The following is a 21,799-nucleotide window of genomic DNA, read 5'->3' as shown; positions in this document are numbered from 1 at the left end:
TAGGGATTATAGCTGGTGTGTTCTGTTGGACTTGAGAAAGAGACTTTGATATTGCTTCCAGAATATAAAGTTTTATATGTGGCTCAGTAGGTAGAGCGGGTTGTCCACGAACCAGAGGGTTAGCGGTTCGATCCCCGCAATGTGCCACATGTCGAAGTGTCCTTGAGCAAGACACTGAACCCCCAGTTGCTCCCAGTGCGTGGCACTGGTGTGTGATTGTGTGCGTGCTTGTGTGAGCGAATGGGTAGATGTGTCTCTGACTGTAAAGCGCTTTGAGTACCAATAGGTAGAAAAGCGCTATATAAAAGCAAGGCCATTTACCATTTATTTGTGTGTGCCTGCGTCAGTCTGTTTGAGACTGATTTGTCTTAGTTGTGAATTGAAAGTGCGTGTGTGACACTTGGGGCAGGGTGAAACTGAAACAGTCTAGCTTCAAGGGTAGATCCTGTAGGCTATACTGTGTAGCTGTGAATGGGGGAAAAATAAACAGAAAGAAAGACTGAAAGAAGAACTGCTGACAGCAGCTGATGTGCCTGTTTGCGGTTGGAAAGCAGACTCCGTGAATTTCTACTGACAAACTTGTTGTCCAAGTGGCCAGCAGATGTCACTCGCCATACTAAATATGCAGTATATAAATAAGCTCTATATGTTTATGTAAATCTTACGTCGCGCACACATGTACACACATGACTAGGCTTACACACTTCTATCTAATCTAATCTAATTAACTACATCATAAACACGTGGAGAGAAACCAAAGAGCAGAAGTCCTTATTAATTTAACTGAATTCAAACTGAAATCGAGTCACTTTACTTTAACTACAAGTCCCATCATTCACTGCTACGGATGCCGACCCAGCAATTGATGATACGTTTTAGATCCTGTCCAATAGTTGTTTACACTTTTATGATTGACGCGGCGGCCAAGAGATGTCATTGGTTTCCATGTGGTTTCCAGGAAGTGAACGCCACCGTTCTAACCTCCTCCCACATGTGAGCCCCCGTCGATAGCACCACGCGCAGCGTGCGGAGGAGAGAGAAACCGGTCGGGAAGGCAACGTCATTCCTCGGACCACCGACTCGACATAGCGAAGCAGACCGAGAGCGGAGCGGAGCGGCGTTGTCCGAGGCAGGTAATATACCGGCTCCGTTCATACAGATATATATAAGAAAAGCTGGCAGTGGGTTTCCATTTTGTTTCCCAGGGAACGCGAAGAAAGTAGGTCGTATTAGATAAGAACAGGGTGGACACTAGGGCCTGGTAGACCGTAGGCCCGTTATTCTCCGCGCTCTGTACTGACAGAGCCTGCCCGGGCAGAGTCCTTCCCTCACGGGCAGTCTAGCTGCTAGTACTAGACAGGTGCCTTAACGGACACCGCGCCACTTGTCTGGAGAGGTACTGAGACCAGCTAGTTTGGACAAAAATTGTCAGCATAAGAAACCTTTGAAGATGGGTCAGTTTCTTTCCACGCCGGTTTACCGCATATGTTTACTATTCGTTTTTCATGTGTTTTCAGGTGCTGAAGCGATTACAGCAGAAAGATGGCGGACGACCCCAGCGCGGCGGACAGGAACGTGGAGATATGGAAAATCAAGAAGCTGATCAAAAGTTTGGAAGCTGCCCGTGGGTAAGTAATTGAATTGAGCTGTATGGCGATGTGGCGGCTTGACCAGCAGTACCGGTGTTTATGATTTGGCTGATGGTGTGCATGTTGGCCGCCGCAACAGCTGGAGATCGGACAAGTGGGGCCGAATTTGGGAGTGGTTAGCTTAGCATAGCTAATTTAGCTTAGCCTGTGCTGCCATCCAGTTAGCCGATTGTTAACGGCTGTCGCATTTAATCAGTTTGGAGGCTGGAGACATTACGTTAGTCTTGGAGAATAGCCTGCTGTTTTATCTATGTTTATATGTCATAGCTGACATTATGGATTTTTTTTCGGTAGTCCTACACAGTGTTTAAGGCTAGTAGCGGGCAGGCTAGCTTTGTTGCTAACGAGACAAGCTAATAGACGTCATCTCTGGAAAGGCCGCCATGGGTGACTTTAACAAAAAAGCACGTTGATCCGAAAGGAAGGCCGGCTAGCTTACTGTTGGACTGTCATTTGTTACAGTATTTACGTTTCACAACTCCATATGGCGCTTGCTAGTCATCCGTCCGTATAGATAATTTGATGGAGCTACTTAATTTCCTCGTGAGCCCACAAAGTTAGTCACCTCATGGCAACCGTGGCGCTCAGCATTACATTAAGGCTTTACCGGCTTCACAGCGGTCAGGTGAAAAGCTTTCCGGATCAGATGTTGGGCGGCAGGGACACTGTGGGCCTCCTGAATTATCAAACACGACATGTGAAATGTGATTGTTCCTACACTAGCTTGTAGCTTGCTCTGCGACAGCTTGCCGGCTAGTGTTGCGCAGAATTCTGCTGTCCTGTGCTCTCCTGCCTGCCATGTCACACACAGTTGACTATTTGCCCTATATTAATCCAGTTGCTGCTACCTGCCTCTCTTTGTGTGTGTGTGTGTGTGTGTGTTCATACGCAGTTTCAGCATGTCCTGTTAAGCTTTGTCTTTTGACATGTCGTGAACAGAGAGACAACAATGTGGAGCAGTGGAACTGAAACTCAGTCCTTGGTTTCAAGGGCAGAGATTGAATACTGTGTAACTAAAAGCCCACTCTGTTTGTCTTCCACCTATCAGGCATTGTTATGGTTATATTTAGTTTTTGAAATTAAATTGGCATAAGAGATTAAGTTGTATAAACTGTAGGACCGGGTCAGTTGGGTCGAAGTTGCAGTAATCACAGTTGAGGCCATTGTCCCTTTGTTATGACTTGTATTGTTGTCATATGTAACCTGTTAAACTGTAATAGTCACAGACGCCCTTTCCATAATATCTTGCATGTATGTGAGCATGTGTCAACATTAAACATTAACATTAAATCCTCATTGTCTCTCTATAGTAATGGAACCAGTATGATCTCATTGATCATCCCTCCAAAGGACCAGATATCCAGAGTTGCCAAAATGTTGGCTGATGAGTTTGGCACGGCTTCCAACATCAAGAGTCGAGTCAACAGGCTCTCTGTACTCGGGGCCATCACCTCTGTACAGCAAAGACTAAAACTCTACAACAAAGGTGTGTGTTTAAAAAAAATCTTACTGGTTTTCTTCTTGGATTGTAGTTTTCAAGCAAGAACTCTTCACTTAATTAAAATTGTTTCATATCATTAGACTGTGGTAGAAAAATATCTCAGAACATCCCCCCCCCCCCCCATGGATCTTGACTCTCATCTATGAATGTGGCTTAATATTTTTCCAACCTTTTGAAATAACTATTTTCTGACTTTTCTCTCTAACCAGTGCCACCCAATGGTTTGGTTGTTTATTGTGGCACCATTGTAACAGAGGAAGGCAAAGAGAAGAAAGTCAATATCGACTTTGAACCTTTTAAGCCAATCAACACCTCCCTGTACCTCTGCGACAATAAGTTCCACACCGAGGTGAGAGGTTTTTCATGGTTTTCTGGGTGCACTTGGAGAAAAAAAAAAAAAAAACTTCAAGACTCTTTACTTGGATGTAAACTAAAGACACTATTTTGGTGTCTTTATTATACCTTTTCTGTCCAATTCTCATCGTCCATTCTTCTCTCACTGCCCACTAACACAGGCATTGACAGCTCTGCTCTCCGACGACAGTAAGTTTGGCTTTATTGTGATCGACGGTAGCGGGGCACTCTTTGGCACACTGCAGGGCAACACCAGAGAGGTGCTGCACAAGTTCACTGTGGACCTACCCAAGAAGCACGGTACTGACCCACAATACTCGCACAACGTTGTGCTTTTCATTGACATTTTTAATTACATGATATTAATCATTAGATGGGGAAATATTACTCTGCATGAGGCTTTTAATATGCGTCTAAATGTTGTGTTTCTTATCTGTCTCGTCCCTGCAGGCAGAGGTGGACAGTCTGCTCTTCGTTTTGCTCGTCTGAGAATGGAGAAGAGACATAACTATGTGAGAAAAGTAGCTGAGACAGCTGTCCAGCTCTTTGTGTCCAACGACAAAGTCAATGTGGCAGGAATGGTCTTGGCTGGTTCTGCTGACTTCAAGACTGAACTCAGCCAGTCGGACATGTTTGACCCAGTAAGTCTGTGCAGGGTCGGATAAAAAAACAAGCTTCCAGCATAAGCTTTAATTATCAGCATATTTCTGGTGATAGCCTTTTCCTATTTTCCCCTTGTCAGTGACTTTGAAAATACTAAGTTTTAGTATTCATTTTGGTATCAGAAGAAAAAGTTAATTACACTAGATGTGCTTCTCATATCATTTTATACCTGTGTGGAGATATCTCTGTTGTGTACTGAAGCTGTTTGTGTGTGTGTTTGTGTTGTTCTCTGCAGAGGTTACAAGCCAAGGTTCTGAAGTTGGTGGACATCTCCTATGGAGGAGAGAATGGTTTCAACCAGGCCATCGAGCTCTCAGCGGAGGTTCTGTCGAATGTCAAGTTCATCCAGGAAAAGAAACTCATAGGTGAACCATCCTGAGGTTGCTATTTTAAGTGGTCACGAATAAGAAACAAAGGCATTTTTAATAGCAATTTTTCTAATTGTTGTTTCTCTGTATAGGGCGGTACTTTGATGAGATCAGCCAGGACACAGGGAAGTACTGCTTTGGTGTGGAGGACACACTCAAAGCCCTGGAAATGGGAGCAGTGGAGATCCTCATAGTCTATGAGAATTTAGACACCATGCGTTATATTCTCCGTGTGCATGGGGCCGAGAGCAATGGAGCAGAAAATGGTACGCGCACCACATGTGCCATGTCTGTAATAGCTGAGAAACGATCAATAAGTTGTAATCCTAGAAATTTCATGTTTTGTCTTTGATTTTCAGATGAGAAGACTTTGTACTTAACGCCAGAGCAGGAGAAAGACAAGTCTCACTTCACAGACAAGGAGGTGAGTGCTACAACGAAAGCCCAGATCCTTGTGAATCGAGTCAGAACCACTACCCGTGACGCCAGGTCTTCCTCACTCTGTTTGTGGTTGTAGACGGGGCAGGAACATGAGCTGATCGAGAGCATGCCACTGCTGGAGTGGTTTGCAAACAACTACAAGAAATTTGGAGCTACGCTGGAGATAGTAACAGACAAGAGCCAGGAGGGGTCCCAGTTTGTCAAGGGCTTTGGAGGCATTGGAGGTGAGCAAACTCTGGCATGCGACAGGTTTTATGACGCTAGAATTGTACATTTGTTCTAAATCAAGTCAGTAATTATGGTGGATATTGATGTAGATTCAAGTCCCCCATGTGTGCTCAAAGATGTAGTGTGTATTAGTGAGACGTATTATTTCTGTTATATATTTTTTGTGTCTTTATTTGCTTTGCTCCTACTTTTAGCAGGGAAAACAGAAATAAGTTGTGAATAGTTTGTAGATTAGTAGTAGTAAATAGGTTTCTTGCTGCAGCCAAGTCCCTTTCTTATTCACGTATCGTCCTAATATTTTGTAGGCATGCGATTAAGCTTATAGATTCTAATATAAATTCTTCCTTCATTACGCTCATTATCTGTGTTCTTCAGGTATCTTGCGGTACAGGGTGGATTTCCAGGGCATGGAGTACCAAGGAGAGGACGATGAGTTCTTTGATTTGGATGACTACTAGGTAGTCTTGGACTGATACTGGGAGAAAAAAAAGAAAAGAAAGGAATGAATGAAGAAATAAGGAAAGAAAAATGCCACTTCTCTTGCAGCAAGTGAGAGGTGCAACTGTGTTGACCATATATATGACAGACACACCTTCCAATTTACCTGTTGCATACACAAAGTTGCACATACATCTGTACACAAAACAAAATGCATCACACAAGCCGAAGAGGAGTGAAATTTTCTTTCATCCACAGAGAGGGAGAAAGCCCTTCCTGAATAAATCCCTGCCTTAGAGTGCTGGTTCCTTCCCCTAGTTGGATTGGACTCGACTCATCTTTGTTTTTTTTTTTGTTTTGTTTTTTTTCTTCCTCCCCTCCATTTTGAATGAACACAACAGCAAGTTCCCAGATTCATCGCTGCCCCTAACCCGGTCTGAAGATGAACTTTGGACTCGGTCCTCACATAAAGAAAATATATTTTCCTTTCTGGCCTCATCATGTCCCTCCCCTCTCTCTCTTTCACCCTTCTGTGCTTTCTCTCTCTCTTTTTTTTGCATTTCATTTTTTTACTGGTAACTGCTGCTGTTGTATTTTATGAGAGTGGGGGATTTTTTTTACCTGGGTTTCTGTAGAGAAAGGGGGACAAAGTATTAAATTTGAACTGCTGAAAACCATTGCTACCTCCTCATGTGCTGTGGTCTCAGTACTGTGCCATGTCTGTCCTGTTACTGTTCTTTTCTCTGCTTACCTGACATCAAATGAATATGTGAGTTAGCAGTCCATAACACTTTGTATAGTGTCTAGGTGTTGGATAATCGGATCCGCCACCTGAAATTAGTTTTAAATTACACAAAACTATTTCACACATCTTGGATATAAGTTTTCATTAGTACCTTCTAGCCTTGATATGATAGGGCTCTAAATGCATGAATCCTGATTAGCAGATCCCTTGTACAAGACTTGATTACATTTGTAAAATAACCTTTTTGCAATCAGAAAATCATTCAAAATCTTAATTTGTCAATGCAGTCTGTTCCTCTAGAAAATGAGAATTGTATTCACTTTATTGGCAAAATAAGCTAGAAGTTTTTCCAGTCATAACACCTTGTGGAGAAACGGTAAAGACAGAAGTTCCCGGAGGGTCTGTTAAAGAAGGATCTTGTTGAACACCAAACATCCATGTTGACTTAAATAATTCACATTACAAGCCAAGGGGGAAAAAAAAGGATGAGTGGCACTGAGTGCTGAGGAGGGGGACCAAACATATTGCTCATTGAAACATTTAAACAAGATAACGGAGATGGAGGTGGAAGCCATTTAAACATGTATAGTCAAGTGATTGTCAAGAAATGCATATGGATTCATAAAAAAAAAAAAATGAGGTAAAGGTTGCTGTTAATTGATGTTGTGTTGGAGAACCTGGGTTACTGCAGTGTCTGGTTTCATTGACTGAACAAAGCCTCAAACAGGTCTTACATCAGTCCGCATTCAGGCAATTCCAGATTTTACGCTGCAAACTTATATCATCTTGGTGACCCTACTTGTGTTAGGCAATTATTCCAAAATTGATTGTTCCTCTCCTTATTCAGTTTCACTAATTATTAACCATGTACTTTTCTTAAAATGCATATTTAAATGCAATTAACCTCAACAGTGAAATTTACCTCTTCAGTTTCAAATTTATAGCATTGCTGGAGCTTAAACAATTCCTATAACTGTTATTGTTTTATGGGGCTATATTTACGTGGTCATATTTTTTTTTAATCGCATATAGCATCTTAAAAAAAAATAGCATCCTGCAGCATCTCATTGCAAAGCTATGCGGGTGATTGATTTTGCCTTAGTGTATTCCTCTTCAGGATAGCAACAGCATCTTCATCCATTTGCCTTTTTGTTTGGGGGAGTCACCGGGGAAGCCTTGGTAGCACGGTAAGCCAATCAATAAATAGCAAAATGCCGAAGCCACGCCTCCTTAGATAAAATCTGTCCAATCAGCGCGTTTTTGTATAGCATGGGCGTTCCCATCCCCCACCCACCCTTTTGACACTGCCCTACCAAAGCTGTGTGGTTGAGCGAAGTGAATGACGTCTCTGAATTTGCGGGCCGCCGACGCAGGGCTGGGTTTCCATTTTCATAGCGAGTTTCGGGGGGGATCGTCAACATGGAGCCGGAGATGGAGGACAAAACGGTGGAACTGATGGTAAGATCTTTTTCGATGTGGCAGTACGAAGACCCGAAAGGATCACCATCGGTCTTTTATTGGGTAAAGCGCCGAGACTCGACTCGACGGCAGGAACGGGCTGAAGCGGCTTGTCGGGAGAGGTGGAGGAGAAAGGAGGGGGGACCAGAAATCAGAGGGAGGGCCTGAAATTATCGATACATTTTGCTAAGAATGCGCTATATTCTGGACGGATTGATAATCAAGACCTCGTCGTCATCATCTGATAAATGTAAAACATATGTTGTTGTGGATAGTATTAGTAAGTAGCGAGTAAATTAATAGCTTTATGTTTAGTCGTCGGCCGAAGACAGTAGAGGATTCTTGGGGGTAGCGTTCACTGCGGTGACGCTGCGCCACTTTAACTGGGCCCTGTCTGATACTAAGCTAGCCATCCGGCTAACACAGGCTAGAAGGCAATGGACCACGTAAATTTACGGGTAATGCTATGTTATATTGTCAAGTTTATGGTAAGACAATGTGACTAGATTTGTGTGACAACGAAACGGTTTTCATAGTATAACGGGAAATAGCTAACATCTTAACAATGTGATGTTTCTCTGTTTATATATTTTGAAGTGCGTAGAAGGAAGTGTATTGCTTTTTCATTCACACAGCATTACCACGATTAGCCAGCATTAGCAGTTAGCTTCAAGGTTAGCATGCTACATGTGCTAAGTATATCTGAAAGCCATTTCAGTACCAAAACAGACAACTGGTCAGTTCGGACAGACACTCTTTTGGTAAACAGAAACATAAACTATTGTATTTATATAGTCCCTCCTTTAGTGAACCGAATTCTGTCAAAAAGTAACAATTTTCTTGTTAAATTTTAAGTTGTGGCGATAAGCTAGCCAGCTAGGCTAACTTTAGCTTCCGAACAGCTAACATCAACATTGCAGCGGTCAAATTGATCGTATGGAAGTCGGCAATTAAGGCACTTTAGTATTATGTCACTGAACTTTCACGTCGACAGAGAGTTCACGCTTGGTTTCATTCGACGTGTCTTAAATACCACGCAGCTCTCAGCCTCTGTGACAAACAAATGTTGCCATGCAATTGTGGGATAACAAGTTAGGCCTAGAAAATAAAATCTTAGTTAGGACCAGTCCTATCATGTCGGACACAAGCGCCCGATTGAACAGGTAATGTCTACTTTTACCAAACAGCTGTCTGTTAAAGCCCTATAGGCGTTTATAGATCGTGAATAACCGTGTTTGAGAGTAACTACTTACAAGAAGAGTGACACATTACCGAATGTGTCACACGTTCTCACCAGACTTTACTAAAGGATGTAAAAGTTTGATAGATTCAGACAGTAAGTTAAATCATTATATGAAAACAAAAGAACGAATAAAATATTTGATGGATTAATTGAGAATCATACCAAAACTCTCAACACTGAATGTATAATGTATCCAACATGGCCACAGGATATGAAATCACTGTTGTGAGGGTAATTTATCAGACAAGAGCATGTGTTTGGCTTATGGACTTGAATCCTACATCTCGTCTTTATTTCTTTTACTTAAACAGAGCAAAGATGACATCTTTAAAAACGGAGGAACATTTACACTCACAAAAAACGTATGGGCCCATTGGACATGTTTGGAATTTCTCTCTGGGTTGTGTCTGTGTATTTAGTTTGATTTTACTTTTTGTCCAAGTGTTATTCACTAACCACTCATGAGAGTGGGGATGGCAGAACAGTGGCTGGGGTTTCTGACAAAAAACAGTGACAATAATTGACAATTGATCTCATTGCCCCTCCCTCTCCTCTACCTATCCCCACCCAGTTCATGTCTAATAATGCTTCTGTGTGTATGTTTATCAGTCTGTTTCTTGTGTGTGAAGGGGTGTGTGTTCCTGCGCTCACTGTGCCAATGTGTGTAGCTCTAATACTGGTTTTTCCCCTCACTATCCCTCACCTCCTCCCCTCTTCCCCTCTCTTCACCTTTGGTGGATACACACTCGCCTTCTTTTCAATTTTAAACCAAACCATATTCTTTTATCCATATATTTTTTTTTTTAATTCTGACACATACCAACACCTCACGTGTCCTGTTTCCCAACAACTCCCCACCACTTCCACCCATCTGTGCATTCATTGACACATCCATTCACTCATCTCTTTTGGTTTCCTCCTTCCAACTTCCCTCATTGAAACCCCTCCTCTTTTCCTTTACTTCTCATCTCTGGTCTCTCGCTCTTCCCGTTCTCTTCCTCCCTCACCCTGTCCACTTCGTTCTCCTCCTCCCTTCCTCCCTTCCTCTCTCTTTCACACAGTGCTCTGTGCCTCGCTCTCTCTGGCTGGGCTGCTCCTCGGTGGCTGAGAGTTTGTGTGCACTCAGGTGCCTGCAGAGCATCCCCTCCACCCGGGCTCACAACCAGGTTCTGCCTCTCTCCTCTTAATTCTGCTGCTCCTCCTCCTCTCCCTTCCTCCCTCGCCATCTCCTCACCCTTCACTTTCCTTCGCCCACTCCACACGACTCCTCATACCACCTTGGTGCGGACAGCACCTACTCACCCCTCACCCTCCTACCTCATCACCTTTCGTTGTCCTTTCCTCCCCGTTGGAAGCACGCTGCTCTCGGGTTCTTCTCTGGTGCCTCCTCAGACACTCTCTACTTGAAACAAAATTTTAGTTGTATAAGCTAACACAACCGTCTTACTAATTCAGTCCAAGCTGCCACTGATTCTACCTTGTAATCAAAACTGAATAATTTTAGATGGAATACTATAATGTTTTCTTAGCTCTTTGGTATGTGGTTGGGAAGGATGCAGGAGGTACCAGAAAATAACCATGCACTGAGGAGTAATGTTTTCTCCCCTTCTACCTGGAGGTGTGAGGGCCGAGGTGGGGGGTCTTCCTTCAAGCTCTGAGAGGCCACATGCTTGCTTGCCTGCCTGCCTTGCTAAATCTGGTCTGTCTTTTTTTTTTTTTTTTTTTTTAATCCTCCCTTCTCTTCTGCTCTGCATGATCATCGACACCAACGAGACCATTCTGGCTTCTTGTCCTGTCTGCTTTGGTCTTGGTACTAGCAGCTTTTGATGCTGTGGTTGTGTTGATGGCAACCACTGATACGATCTCTTGGTTTTGCTCAGTCCCCACCTGCAGCAGCAACAGCGAGATAGATAGATAGATAGATAACTGCACAGAACATGGGACCAAGAACAGCATTTTACTTAAAAAAAAAAAAAAAAAAAAAACCAACAATATTTAGATCTAGCTTTTAAGATGGGCCCCAGTCACAGACTGCAAAAGGTAACTTTTCAGCCTCTAAAGATGCATCAACTGATGATCCATTATATTGCATAGATCGACCGGACACTGTTCTAGATTTTCACATACAAAGCCATTTTCAGAGGCTGACCTTGGCTCAGTCATTTCCCTCACAGAAATGCAATAGCATTGGACTTCTCTCAGGTAAAGGCCTTGTGTGGCCTCAGATTAGTTTGTGGACATATATGTGAACAAGAAATATGTACATGTAAATTATAATCAAGCTTTGATGGACTTCCAGTATAGCTATAATCCAACAGGGGTTGTTGTTCTGTTAATTTCTGCAGAGTGAAAGCTTTGCATAGTTGAGGAATACACTAGTTTGTCCAAAATGATTTATTTTATTTTTTTTATAGAATGCAGACATGATGGTTCATGAGTCCCTCTGAGCAACAGTCAATATATTTTCTGTCACAACTGATATCAATATAAAGCATGCCCCTAAGAGTACAGCTGGCCTCTGTGTTGTATGTATGCGTGTATGTATGTATGTAGTAATCACATGTCCCTGTCCATGGTGTTCAATGAACTATAGGGGGTTTAAGGACTTATATTTACCAGTTAATTCAGATTATTATTTTTTTTATTCAGTGTCAAGAGCCTTTCGGTTTGGCTTGATTTGTGTCATCTCTGTTGTTATTAAAATCTTTATAGCATGTTCCCTGTCCACGCATAAAAAGTCTCAAATCATTGGCAAACTTGAGACATGCAAGAAATTGGAGGAATACTATTACCCCCGTTTATTCTCTGTATTTGCTGTGAGACCATTATCTGTTTCATAAGAGTCATGCCTGAGCTGATTCCAGTAACATGCCCAAGATTTTGCACTTTAATATCCTGTCCAGACTACTTAGCCCACATCACAGACAAGCAAGCAGATAGATTCCTTTCGTTGCAGTGCTCAGTTTATTTCACTCCATACGTGTGTGTATGCACGGCTGTTTGTGCGTGCACGCCTCAGAAGTCTTGATGGTTACCCTTCCTTGGCTGTGTTTTGTGGCACTCTTGCGTCGAGCGCTATCCACACCGCTGCCCTGGCTTTCATAGTGCCTTTAACACGGGCTCAGTGAGAATGAAACACTAACCTGCGCCATCTTTGTCTTGTTCTTTATCCACAGAACACATCAGGGATGGAGTCACAAAACCTCGTGGACGATCTGTCGCCAAAGAAGAATACAGTACTCAAGGTGTGTAGTTTTTAACACTGATTTTGACCAAAGCTGTTTGCCAGAACATTTTTGTCCGGTTCCCACTCATACACCCCTACACCACCGCAGGCACAGTTGTTTAAAAGGCTTTAATGCTTGGCAATAAATATTGATTTTTTTATTTTTTTTGCTTTCTGCAACAGTGAAAGGTTTTAGTTAGTCCTGTGCAGTAACTTCCACCTTCAGTCCCCTGTCTTCATTTACATGCTTTTCTGTAATAGAAAAAAACAACTATGCTTTGTTCACCCACTCTAGTGGCTCCACCACGCAGCCTTTTCTCTTTTTACTGAAATAAGACGCGTCTCAAAAAAAGTGTATCATACAGCTAAAGTGAGTTCCTGTAGTAAGTCTTAATGTGCTGCCGATCTTCACAGCTTAGTAACGGCCCTGTTGTGGGGTCCCGCAAGCGTCCGTCAGAGGGGAACTATGAGAAGGAGAAAGAACACTGCATCGCCCTGTTTGACCAGTGGTCGGAAGCCGACCAGGTGGAGTTTGTCGAGCGCCTGATTTCCCGTATGTGCCACTACCAGCACGGCCACATCAACTCCTACCTCAAACCCATGCTGCAGAGGGATTTCATCACTGCGCTGCCAGGTACAAAATACACATGCGTTGTAAATGAAAGATTTACTGCCAACACACCCTTATGACTCCTTTTCCCTGGCTGCCGTGGTTGAATACAATTTAGCAGACGTGAAAATCACTTTTTCAGTTAGTCAATTCATCTATTGATTAACTTTCAGATTAATATTTATCTTTATTTTCTCAGTAGTGATTTATGTTTTGGCTAAGCACTAAATAATGTCTATGAATGAAGAAACCATTTCAAACTTTTACCTAATGATACTAATTATCACTAGTAAGATTTAGTCAGTGTTGGCCTAATAGTAAACATGTTGTTTACTATATTCCTCATACATAATGTAGAGTATGATTTAACTTCAATCCATTGGAAATGCACATGAGATATTTATCTTTGTTCTGTTTTATTTATCTGCTAACGTTGCTTACACCAATTGAGTTATTGTCTGAAAAACATGTTCGAGGGCAAACGCAGATTTCCTCTGACCACCACCCAACAGACAAATGCAATTCACTGTAATAGTCACATTCTGTTATTTTGACCTTGACCCAACCCTCAGAGCAGCACTAATGCTGTGTAAAGTCTTAAGTGCATTCTTCGTAAATGATTTTACTTTGTGTAGGACGGTAATATGCCCTGTTGCATCACAACTGCCAAAATATCCTAAAAAAAAGAAGAACGCAAACATAAACAAAAGTGCAGGACCAGATAAAGAAGCAGATCTTTTGACATTTTCAGTTTGAAACCCCTGCCACATGCTTCTTTTAACAACACCAAAGTTATCTGCATTACTGTTAATGTGAACAGATTTACCATCAAATCAACCACACAGAGAGTTTTTTGTGTTATTGATTAAGTGTAAGAAAAACTTTAGACTGTCTGCCAAAAAAAATAAAAAAATTCTGATTAGACACAGATAAACCACCCAGAAGAAATTCTATTTATTTAGCTGAACGCATCGACTTAACTTCTTCTCTTATTCTCTAGCCCAAGGCTTGGATCACATAGCAGAGAACATACTCTCTTTCTTGGATGCACGCTCGTTGTGCTCGGCAGAGCTGGTGTGTAAGGAGTGGCAGAGGGTCATCTCCGAGGGTATGTTGTGGAAGAAACTCATTGAACGCATGGTCCGAACTGACCCGCTCTGGAAAGGCCTGTCTGAGAGACACCAGTGGTAAGACTGCATCCTCAGAGAGGTTTACATTAAGATCTGAATATAACTGATACTGGAAGAAATGAAGTAGACGTTTGTTGAGGATGTGGTTAAAATAGTGAAGGAGAGGGAGGTTATACTTGGTTGGTCTTTAGTGTGTATTGTGAGTGAGTGAAATCCCAATAGACACTGAGCAGCTGCCATTCTTATATTTGTCTTCCCTCAGGGAGAAATATCTGTTCAAGAACCGCACATCAGAAGTCCCACCCAACTCCTACTATCACTCCCTTTATCCCAAGATCATTCAAGACATAGAGGTAAGACACAACAGCTGAATGGCCTGTTTGTCTGCTGTCTGAGTGTATTATGCCAAGTTTCTGTAAAATACAACGTGGCACGTTTTTTTTTTTTGTTTTTTTTTTACTTTTGCCACATTTATGTAGATACGTTGTCATTTGCATTGTGAGATCTCTCACCTGTTTCTGTCCTCCTGTCTTCTCGACCAGTATATCATATTTTCCTTCATCTTCTCTCTGTTAAAATAAGGTGCTTCTCTTCGTCTTTGGATGTCTCCTGTGTCCCTTCATTTGTTTCTCACTCTTCCCTCCAGACTATTGAGGCTAACTGGCGATGTGGCAGACACAACTTGCAGAGGATTCAGTGTCGCTCAGAAAACAGTAAAGGGGTTTACTGTCTCCAATATGACGATGACAAGATCATCAGTGGCCTTAGGGACAATTCTATCAAGGTATGTGTGTCTTAAAGTTTAAAATGTAATGATTTTCCTTTATTATGTACGATTTAACTTTATCATGTTCTCCACTGTGCCACCCGTTGGCTCTTTTAGGAGGAATTCTGAGCAAGTTTTGTTGGTATTCCTTGTTTTGCCATCACTTCACATCATGTCAGTCTGCATTTGCCATACAGGATTTATCAATGATAACAAAATGCAAGGGAAGGATTTTCTCATCCCGTCAGAGCTGATTAAAGCCAATATAAACATTTATGAGGCAGCTGCATCGCTAACTTATTACATTATAAAATACCAAACTGAGGTTCATAGTTTAAGTTGTTGCTAAAGTTGAAACTGTAAAACATTCTGTACGACTGTATCAGTCTGCCCTGCTTGCCCAAACTGACGTGGAGAAGTAAAAAACATTGATCCACTACTGTCTTGAACTGTCACCAAAGCCAAAAAGTGTTGGCTGTGAGGATGACATGCATAGTGTGTGTACCATTGTTTCCCTCCAACCTATGTTTGTGAATTTCAGACTTGTGTTTTTTGTTTCCCCCTTCTGGCTCAGTGTGGCTTATCATTTTACTGTGTATGGCGCTGGGCTGAACCAGCAGACACCGAAACAGAGCCCAAGTGAATTATAGGTTAAAATGGCTCAGTTCTGGATTCACTGTAAGTTCCACTTATCTGTCTGGCCTGCGAGAAGAAGAGATGATGATGATGAAGAGGAGGGTGGATAAAGGGACGAGCAGAGCAGATTTGTCTTATTGTTATGGAGGAGGCTGACGCACACCCAGGGAAGAGCTGAATGGCTCTTATGTACACAGCAGTAGGGAAATGGGCCATGAACAGTGCATGGACACTGCTGTGAGAATAGACCATTCTCAGCATGACCCAAATTTGCATCCTTTTGAATATCACTTATTATTCCACTTTCTCTGTGTCATCCTCTGTCAAAGCCTTTCTCTTAAGTCACTCATCATTCTCTTCCTACTTCTTTTTAGATCTGGGATAAGCAATCTCTGGAGTGTCTGAAGATATTGACCGGTCACACAGGCTCAGTATTGTGTCTCCAGTACGACGAGAGGGTCATTGTCACCGGCTCCTCTGACTCAACTGTCAGGTATGGCACACATCTTGTTGCAAAGGAAATAGGTTGTGTTTGGACTAAGACCGAAAGATGTGTCGGTTACAGAAAAGAAAATTATTCAAATGCACCAAAGAGAAAGTTCGTCCCTCTCCTTTACACTGGACGGCGGACGCTTGGAACGTTTTACCGAGCTAGTCTACGTTGGATCAAATTTCACTACATTGTCCACTTGACACATCTACAATTCGAAAACAATACTGCGGGCAAGGATCTCTAGATTGTAAATGTAATGACAGTCCTCCAAAATGGAAAAACTATGCTAGAAATTCTAAAGCGTTGAGTCAAATTAGAGCATTCTCTGATTTGTTTTTTTTGTTTTTTTATATCCGTGTTGAGGCACGTGGTGTCACACATACATGAAATATTTGATTCATGCACAGAAACTGAAGGAAGTGCTTGAAATCAGGTTTGGTGAGAAGAGAAGAGAAGAGAACGTAATCGTAAATCAATACAAATGGTTCTCGAGAAGAAAACATGACACATTTTAAACATTGTTGAAAGTGAATCAAGTTAGAAGGGTTTGCTTTAAAAAAAAAATATGACAATTCTAAAGATTTTTTTTCTTAATAAAACTTCCCATCCTGGACATGGTGGTTTTTGAATTTTCATGTCAGACATCACAGTCTGTTAGCCTCTTGCTAAAGAATTGTAGATGGCAATGTTTCTTTTTGCTCTATTAGGAATAACAAGTATATAGTGCAATAATCACTCTTAAAAGAAAGAGTACGAAAAAAGAGTCAGTCATACACAGCCAAATGTGCAAAGCTATATATTCTACTGTTGAAGTACAATACTGGATTATTATTATGACTTTTGTAGTGTTTCAAAAGCTGCTGTGACATTAATGTAAAATCCATCCCTGCTATCAAGCAGAAAAACGTGCAGATGATTTATAAACATTTGCAAATTAAAATGCTTAAATTAGATTAATTCCAGTGTCACTGAATTAATAAGGCTTTCCTGTGAAATGTGCCTTCCTAACCATATTACAACAAGCTCGTTATCGTTACCAACGCTCAACATATGGTCCATTTCTGTAGACATACGGTCTATAATTTAGCATACGGCATCCTTGTGCTCTGTTTCGCAGCCAGTCATGACCAGAATATCTACTGCTGCCAGTTGTTCAGCCCCCAAGTTTACAATTAGTTCCCACCTAGCCCACAGCTGTTTCTGACACTCTGGCAGTAAATGTCCTACATATATTTCACACGGAATAACAAATATAAAAGTTTGTTATTTCGTCGTGAGATAATGTGTTGGCCTCATTACTAGAGATAGTGGGATATGTTTTATTACAGATATTTAAAGACCTGGCTAGTGTGCATACGCTGACACTTGCTTGGCTACTGCACACAGAAGCTGAACATTAATTCTCTTATTACTTCACACTTCAGGCATACTCGCTTGGAGGTATCCAAGGAAAATGTGACTTCACTTCCTTAACAACAGTTTGACAGGCACTTTGTTTGTAGGTTTTGGTTGTCAGCTTTTCCAGTTTGTTCTGCGTTTGACTCTCCGTGCCCAGCGGTGCAGTTCAGTAACATGTTCTTCACAGAGTTACTCTCCATTGTAGAACCAATAAACATAATTTCCTCCCATGTCTCCATTGTTTTCCCTTTTCCTTTGCTCCCATTACATATCTTTTCCATCACCATCTTCTTTCTGACCACTCTTCCCACCCCCCCATCTAATTTTTCTTTCCTACTCGCCCCTTCCTCCTATCATTTTCCACTTTTCTTCCCTCTTTGTCTCGCACCCCTCCCTTCTCATTCAACATTTCTATTTTCCCTTCTTGACCCATTCCATCTCCTCTCTGCCACATTTGCCCTCGCCCTTACTGACTCCCATCTACTTGTTTTCTCTCTCTCTCTGTCCTCCTTCCTGTGCAGGGTTTGGGAGGTGACGACGGGTGAGGTACTGAACACACTGATCCACCACAACGAGGCAGTTCTTCACCTGCGCTTCGCGAATGGCCTGATGGTCACCTGCTCCAAGGACCGTTCGATCGCAGTCTGGGACATGGCCTCGCCTACTGACATCAGCCTACGTCGCGTCCTGGTGGGGCACCGGGCAGCAGTCAACGTGGTTGACTTTGACGACAAATATATCGTGTCCGCCTCAGGGGACCGCACTATCAAGGTGACTGGCTGATGGAGTGATTTCCGTAGAAACGTTTGTTTGGCTTGATAAATAATGCAGGGTAGACGAATTGTCTGTCTAAAAGCCTGCTTCCTTCAGTATTGACCATTGTTTTACGAGGTTTTCTGTGCTGCCCCCTTTTGTAGGTATGGAGCACCAGCACCTGTGAGTTTGTGCGAACTCTAAATGGTCACAAGCGGGGCATTGCCTGTCTACAGTACAGAGATCGTCTGGTGGTCAGCGGCTCATCTGACAACACAATCCGGTATGTGTGTGTTACTGCCACAGTGGTCAGTTAATGATGTGCATGGACTATGTGTGGTTATATTTTTATTAAATTGTTGGAATCACTTATACAGACGAACAGGCAGTTTATTTACTGTTTTAACAATATGGCTTTCAACTCGACACCGATGAGGTCAAAAAGCTGACATATATATATATATATATATATATATATATAGTCTGTAATTAAAAATGTAAACCGAAGAATAATCCTGACTTTACAACCATGTTGTATAGTCTATTCCTTGCTGTTTACTGAGGCTTTTCTTTTTTTAGATTATGGGACATAGAATGCGGGGCATGTTTGCGGGTGTTGGAAGGTCACGAGGAGCTGGTGCGCTGCATTCGCTTTGACAACAAAAGGATTGTCAGCGGTGCCTACGACGGGTGAGTTTTCTAAACACGCGCAGCTTCAAACCAGGGCTTGAGTTAGTTTTCTGACGTTTTGCCGTCTTTCTCTCTCTCCAGTAAGATTAAGGTGTGGGACCTGCAGGCAGCCCTGGACCCACGAGCCCCAGCCAGCACATTATGTCTGCGCACTCTAGTGGTGAGTATCACTGAATTATAGGATCTCTCCAGCTGTATAAGCTTCCCTCTGGAAATACAAACATTTTACGGGTTTAATCCTTGATGTCAAACACGTCGGAAACTTAAAGGGTTTATTTGGGACGATTGTCTCGGATGGGGATGGAGTTCTTTATATGCAGCGCTAAACAGTGACAGAGCAAGAGCCAAACCGACCTCTGAAGCTGACAAACAAACCCACGTTAGTGTTTAGTCTGGGCTTGAACTGCATTTCTACGAAACACATTTAGAAGGAGAAGAAAGAAAAACAGTTCATGTTATGGGAAGCAGCAGTGACATCGTTAGTCTAGCTGTTTGCAAACAAAGTGCAATCATTTAACATCGTTTTCTAACTTGTTCCCAGGAGCACTCTGGCCGTGTGTTCCGTCTGCAGTTCGATGAGTTTCAGATCATCAGCAGTTCTCACGACGACACCATTCTGATCTGGGACTTCTTGAACGTCTCAACCAACGGCCAGTCAGAGGGACGGTCTCCTTCCCGCACCTACACTTACATTTCTAGATAGCAGGTAGCCCGATACGCTTGTCAAACCCTGTCTGCATTATTCTGCCTTACGCGTGTGTGCGCAGTAGTCTTATTATTGGCGTGTTTGCTGATCAGACCTGATTGCGGACTCCTTTGCTTTCCACCCAGGTGGCGCCGCATACTGCACCCTTTCTTGGAGGAACCCAGGGCTGATTGGCTGATGGGTGCGTCCGTCATGGAAAGGACCCCATCTCTTCTCCTTCCTCCTTGTCATCTCTCTGTCCATCTCCCACCCAGTCCCCACCTCCTCCACCTCCCTGCCCGTTCTGATAGACTCTAAGCTTGTGCCCATTGCCTGCCAGTACAATGACATACACACACAGGTCAACACTGATGAGGATCCCCTACTACAGAAGCAACTCTCCCAAGAAGTTTACCTTCTACTACTAATTTATGTTTTGTAAAGTACACTAATGACAGTATTAACTTAGACCATACGTAAGTCACAAGCTCCCCTTTGCCCCCTCGAAACAAACTCAAAGCAGCTTCTGCTCCTCAGTTTTCAACCCCTGCTAAAACAGGTTCCCACAGATATGGAATCGCTTATAGTTATATATTTATAAATATATATTACACAGACACACACGCACACACGAACACAAACACACACACACACACAGTGGCACAGTTGGACAGAGGATGACCGGAGCTGTGATGCGGGAGACAGAGACTCTTTATTCAGCTCTAGGAAAGAAGGGAAGATGGGAGATGGAGGGAGTGAATGAGGGAGAAATGTGTAGGGGATGACCTCCCTGCTCCCTCTCACTCCCTCTCACTCCTCCCTGTCTCTCTCTCTCCACCCCACCCCCACCCCACCCCCACACCCCCTTCGCTCCCTCCCCCAACCCCCAGAGATGCACACTCGCTTGGAATACGGGGGCGCACACACTCAAGTTTGCGTGAGTGTGTGTTTGTGTATGTGGACTTGTGAAACGGCAGAACAGAGCAGAAGCGACAGACAGACAGACAGACAGACAGACAGACATGCATGCGAGGTAGCCTTGGATACAGCATCCCGGTACACCTCTGCTTTTTTTTTTCTCTTTAACTCTTACTTTCTTACTGTTTTTTATTACTGTTATTTTCTAATTTTATTTGAGTATTTTGGTTCTTAGTACAAAAATCATACTAAGCGTAGTCCTCTTTCTCTTTCCCTCTTTTCTCTCTCTCTCTCTCTCTCTCTCTCTTACTGTCTTTTTCCCTCATTCTTTCTTCTAACCCTGTTCATCTGTCCCTTTCACGGCATCTTTCTCTCCCACATCTACGTGCTTGCTTTGGTTATGAGAGAAGCTGGAATTCAAGAGCTCAAATTTAGCTGTAAACGGAGTTGTCTTGTCAAAAATTGTGTTGTATATTAAAAATGATTTTTTAAAGAAGAAAATGACCTTATTGTGAATAAAGTACTTGACAGTGGTGGAGTGTTGAGCCAACTATAACATGAATGAGTGTCTAATTGTCTATCTGTTCTCGTCCGCGTGCATGTGTGGGTGGATTTGTGTTGGACGCTGCGTCTCGATGTGACAGTGACAGCACTTGGTTAGCATGTTGTCTGTTTCTTTTGTGCTTCAGAGAATTCTTGCACAGTAACTGGACTCTGATTTCTGATTAGACCGAGTCATGCAGTACAATTACTGCTTATAAAAAGGCTTAGAGTAGAACTCAACCTATCCATAGCATGTACATTATCTATGAGAAGTACGTGCATATGGACTGCAGCTCTTATGGCGCAGATTCCTTTGCGTCTCACCAGGCAAATTTCACGGGTCATTGTGCATCAGATCAGCACCTTGGAGTCCAATTGTCTTCTTTGTTTTTAACTTTGCTTTGGGGAAATACTGTGACCTGGATGATTGAAAATCTTTACGTCTACTGAAAGTTTTTTTTTTTCTTTTCTACATACATATCAAAATGTAAAAAAAAAATGTCAATGCTTGTACTTGCATCATGTTTTTTCAGTCCCAAGTCTTTCATCAGTTAAAAGCAGATATTTAGTGAGTCCAAGGAACATATGAACGACTGTATATATATGTGTTTTAACTAAAGGCCAGTTAGCATTCAGTCTGGTCAAATACTGGTCAGATTTGTTTAATTTTTAGCCACGGTACAAATTTGCTGTAAACTTTGACCTCTGTATTATCAGTGGGCAGAAATGTATTTCAAACTTTTCTTCAAGTATAATGTGTCCATGGAAAGAGACTTAACTGGTGAAACCTCCTGCGATGGCAGTGTACGAGTGTGGCCACTAGGTGGGAGTATACACTCACCTTTCTCTTACAATGCGATCTG

The 21,799-nt window shown here is 42.5% G+C and overlaps 2 protein-coding genes across 4 annotated transcripts; both read left to right on the top strand.

Moving 5' to 3' along the window:
* Window positions 1–456: 456 nt before the first annotated feature.
* On the top strand, window positions 457–6,319 carry LOC311492248 (eukaryotic peptide chain release factor subunit 1). Of its 3 annotated transcripts, none has more exons than XM_084550477.1 (11): window positions 457–1,129; window positions 1,518–1,628; window positions 2,960–3,135; window positions 3,360–3,499; window positions 3,666–3,804; window positions 3,955–4,145; window positions 4,403–4,532; window positions 4,628–4,801; window positions 4,895–4,959; window positions 5,053–5,200; window positions 5,580–6,319. In XM_084550477.1, the coding sequence occupies exons 2-11, from the start codon at window positions 1,543–1,545 to the stop codon at window positions 5,660–5,662; spliced, it is 1,332 nt and encodes a 443-aa protein (XP_084406603.1). In that variant the 5' UTR covers window positions 457–1,129; window positions 1,518–1,542; the 3' UTR covers window positions 5,663–6,319. The 3 variants fall into 3 exon arrangements, with proteins under 3 accessions (XP_084406603.1, XP_084406602.1, XP_084406604.1); XM_084550476.1 differs by having other exon boundaries at window positions 458–1,133; XM_084550478.1 differs by lacking the exon at window positions 457–1,129 and adding an exon at window positions 1,310–1,396.
* A 1,392-nt stretch (window positions 6,320–7,711) lies between these two features.
* On the top strand, window positions 7,712–20,955 carry LOC311492051 (F-box and WD repeat domain-containing 11-B). The gene is made up of 13 exons (XM_084550180.1): window positions 7,712–7,845; window positions 12,265–12,333; window positions 12,729–12,948; window positions 13,925–14,111; window positions 14,317–14,407; window positions 14,701–14,838; window positions 15,831–15,949; window positions 17,869–18,118; window positions 18,265–18,383; window positions 18,680–18,790; window positions 18,872–18,950; window positions 19,332–19,496; window positions 19,622–20,955. Exons 1-12 carry the CDS (start codon window positions 7,807–7,809, stop codon window positions 19,491–19,493), a joined length of 1,584 nt encoding a protein of 527 aa, XP_084406306.1. The 5' UTR covers window positions 7,712–7,806; the 3' UTR covers window positions 19,494–19,496; window positions 19,622–20,955.
* Window positions 20,956–21,799: the final 844 nt, after the last annotated feature.

This window comes from Chelon labrosus (genome assembly GCF_963514085.1).
Source record: "Chelon labrosus genome assembly, chromosome: 8".
NCBI classification, from domain to species: domain Eukaryota; kingdom Metazoa; phylum Chordata; class Actinopteri; order Mugiliformes; family Mugilidae; genus Chelon; species Chelon labrosus.
The sequence above is the reverse complement of the archived record's forward strand: the minus strand, read 5'-3'. Positions and strand labels throughout refer to the sequence as shown.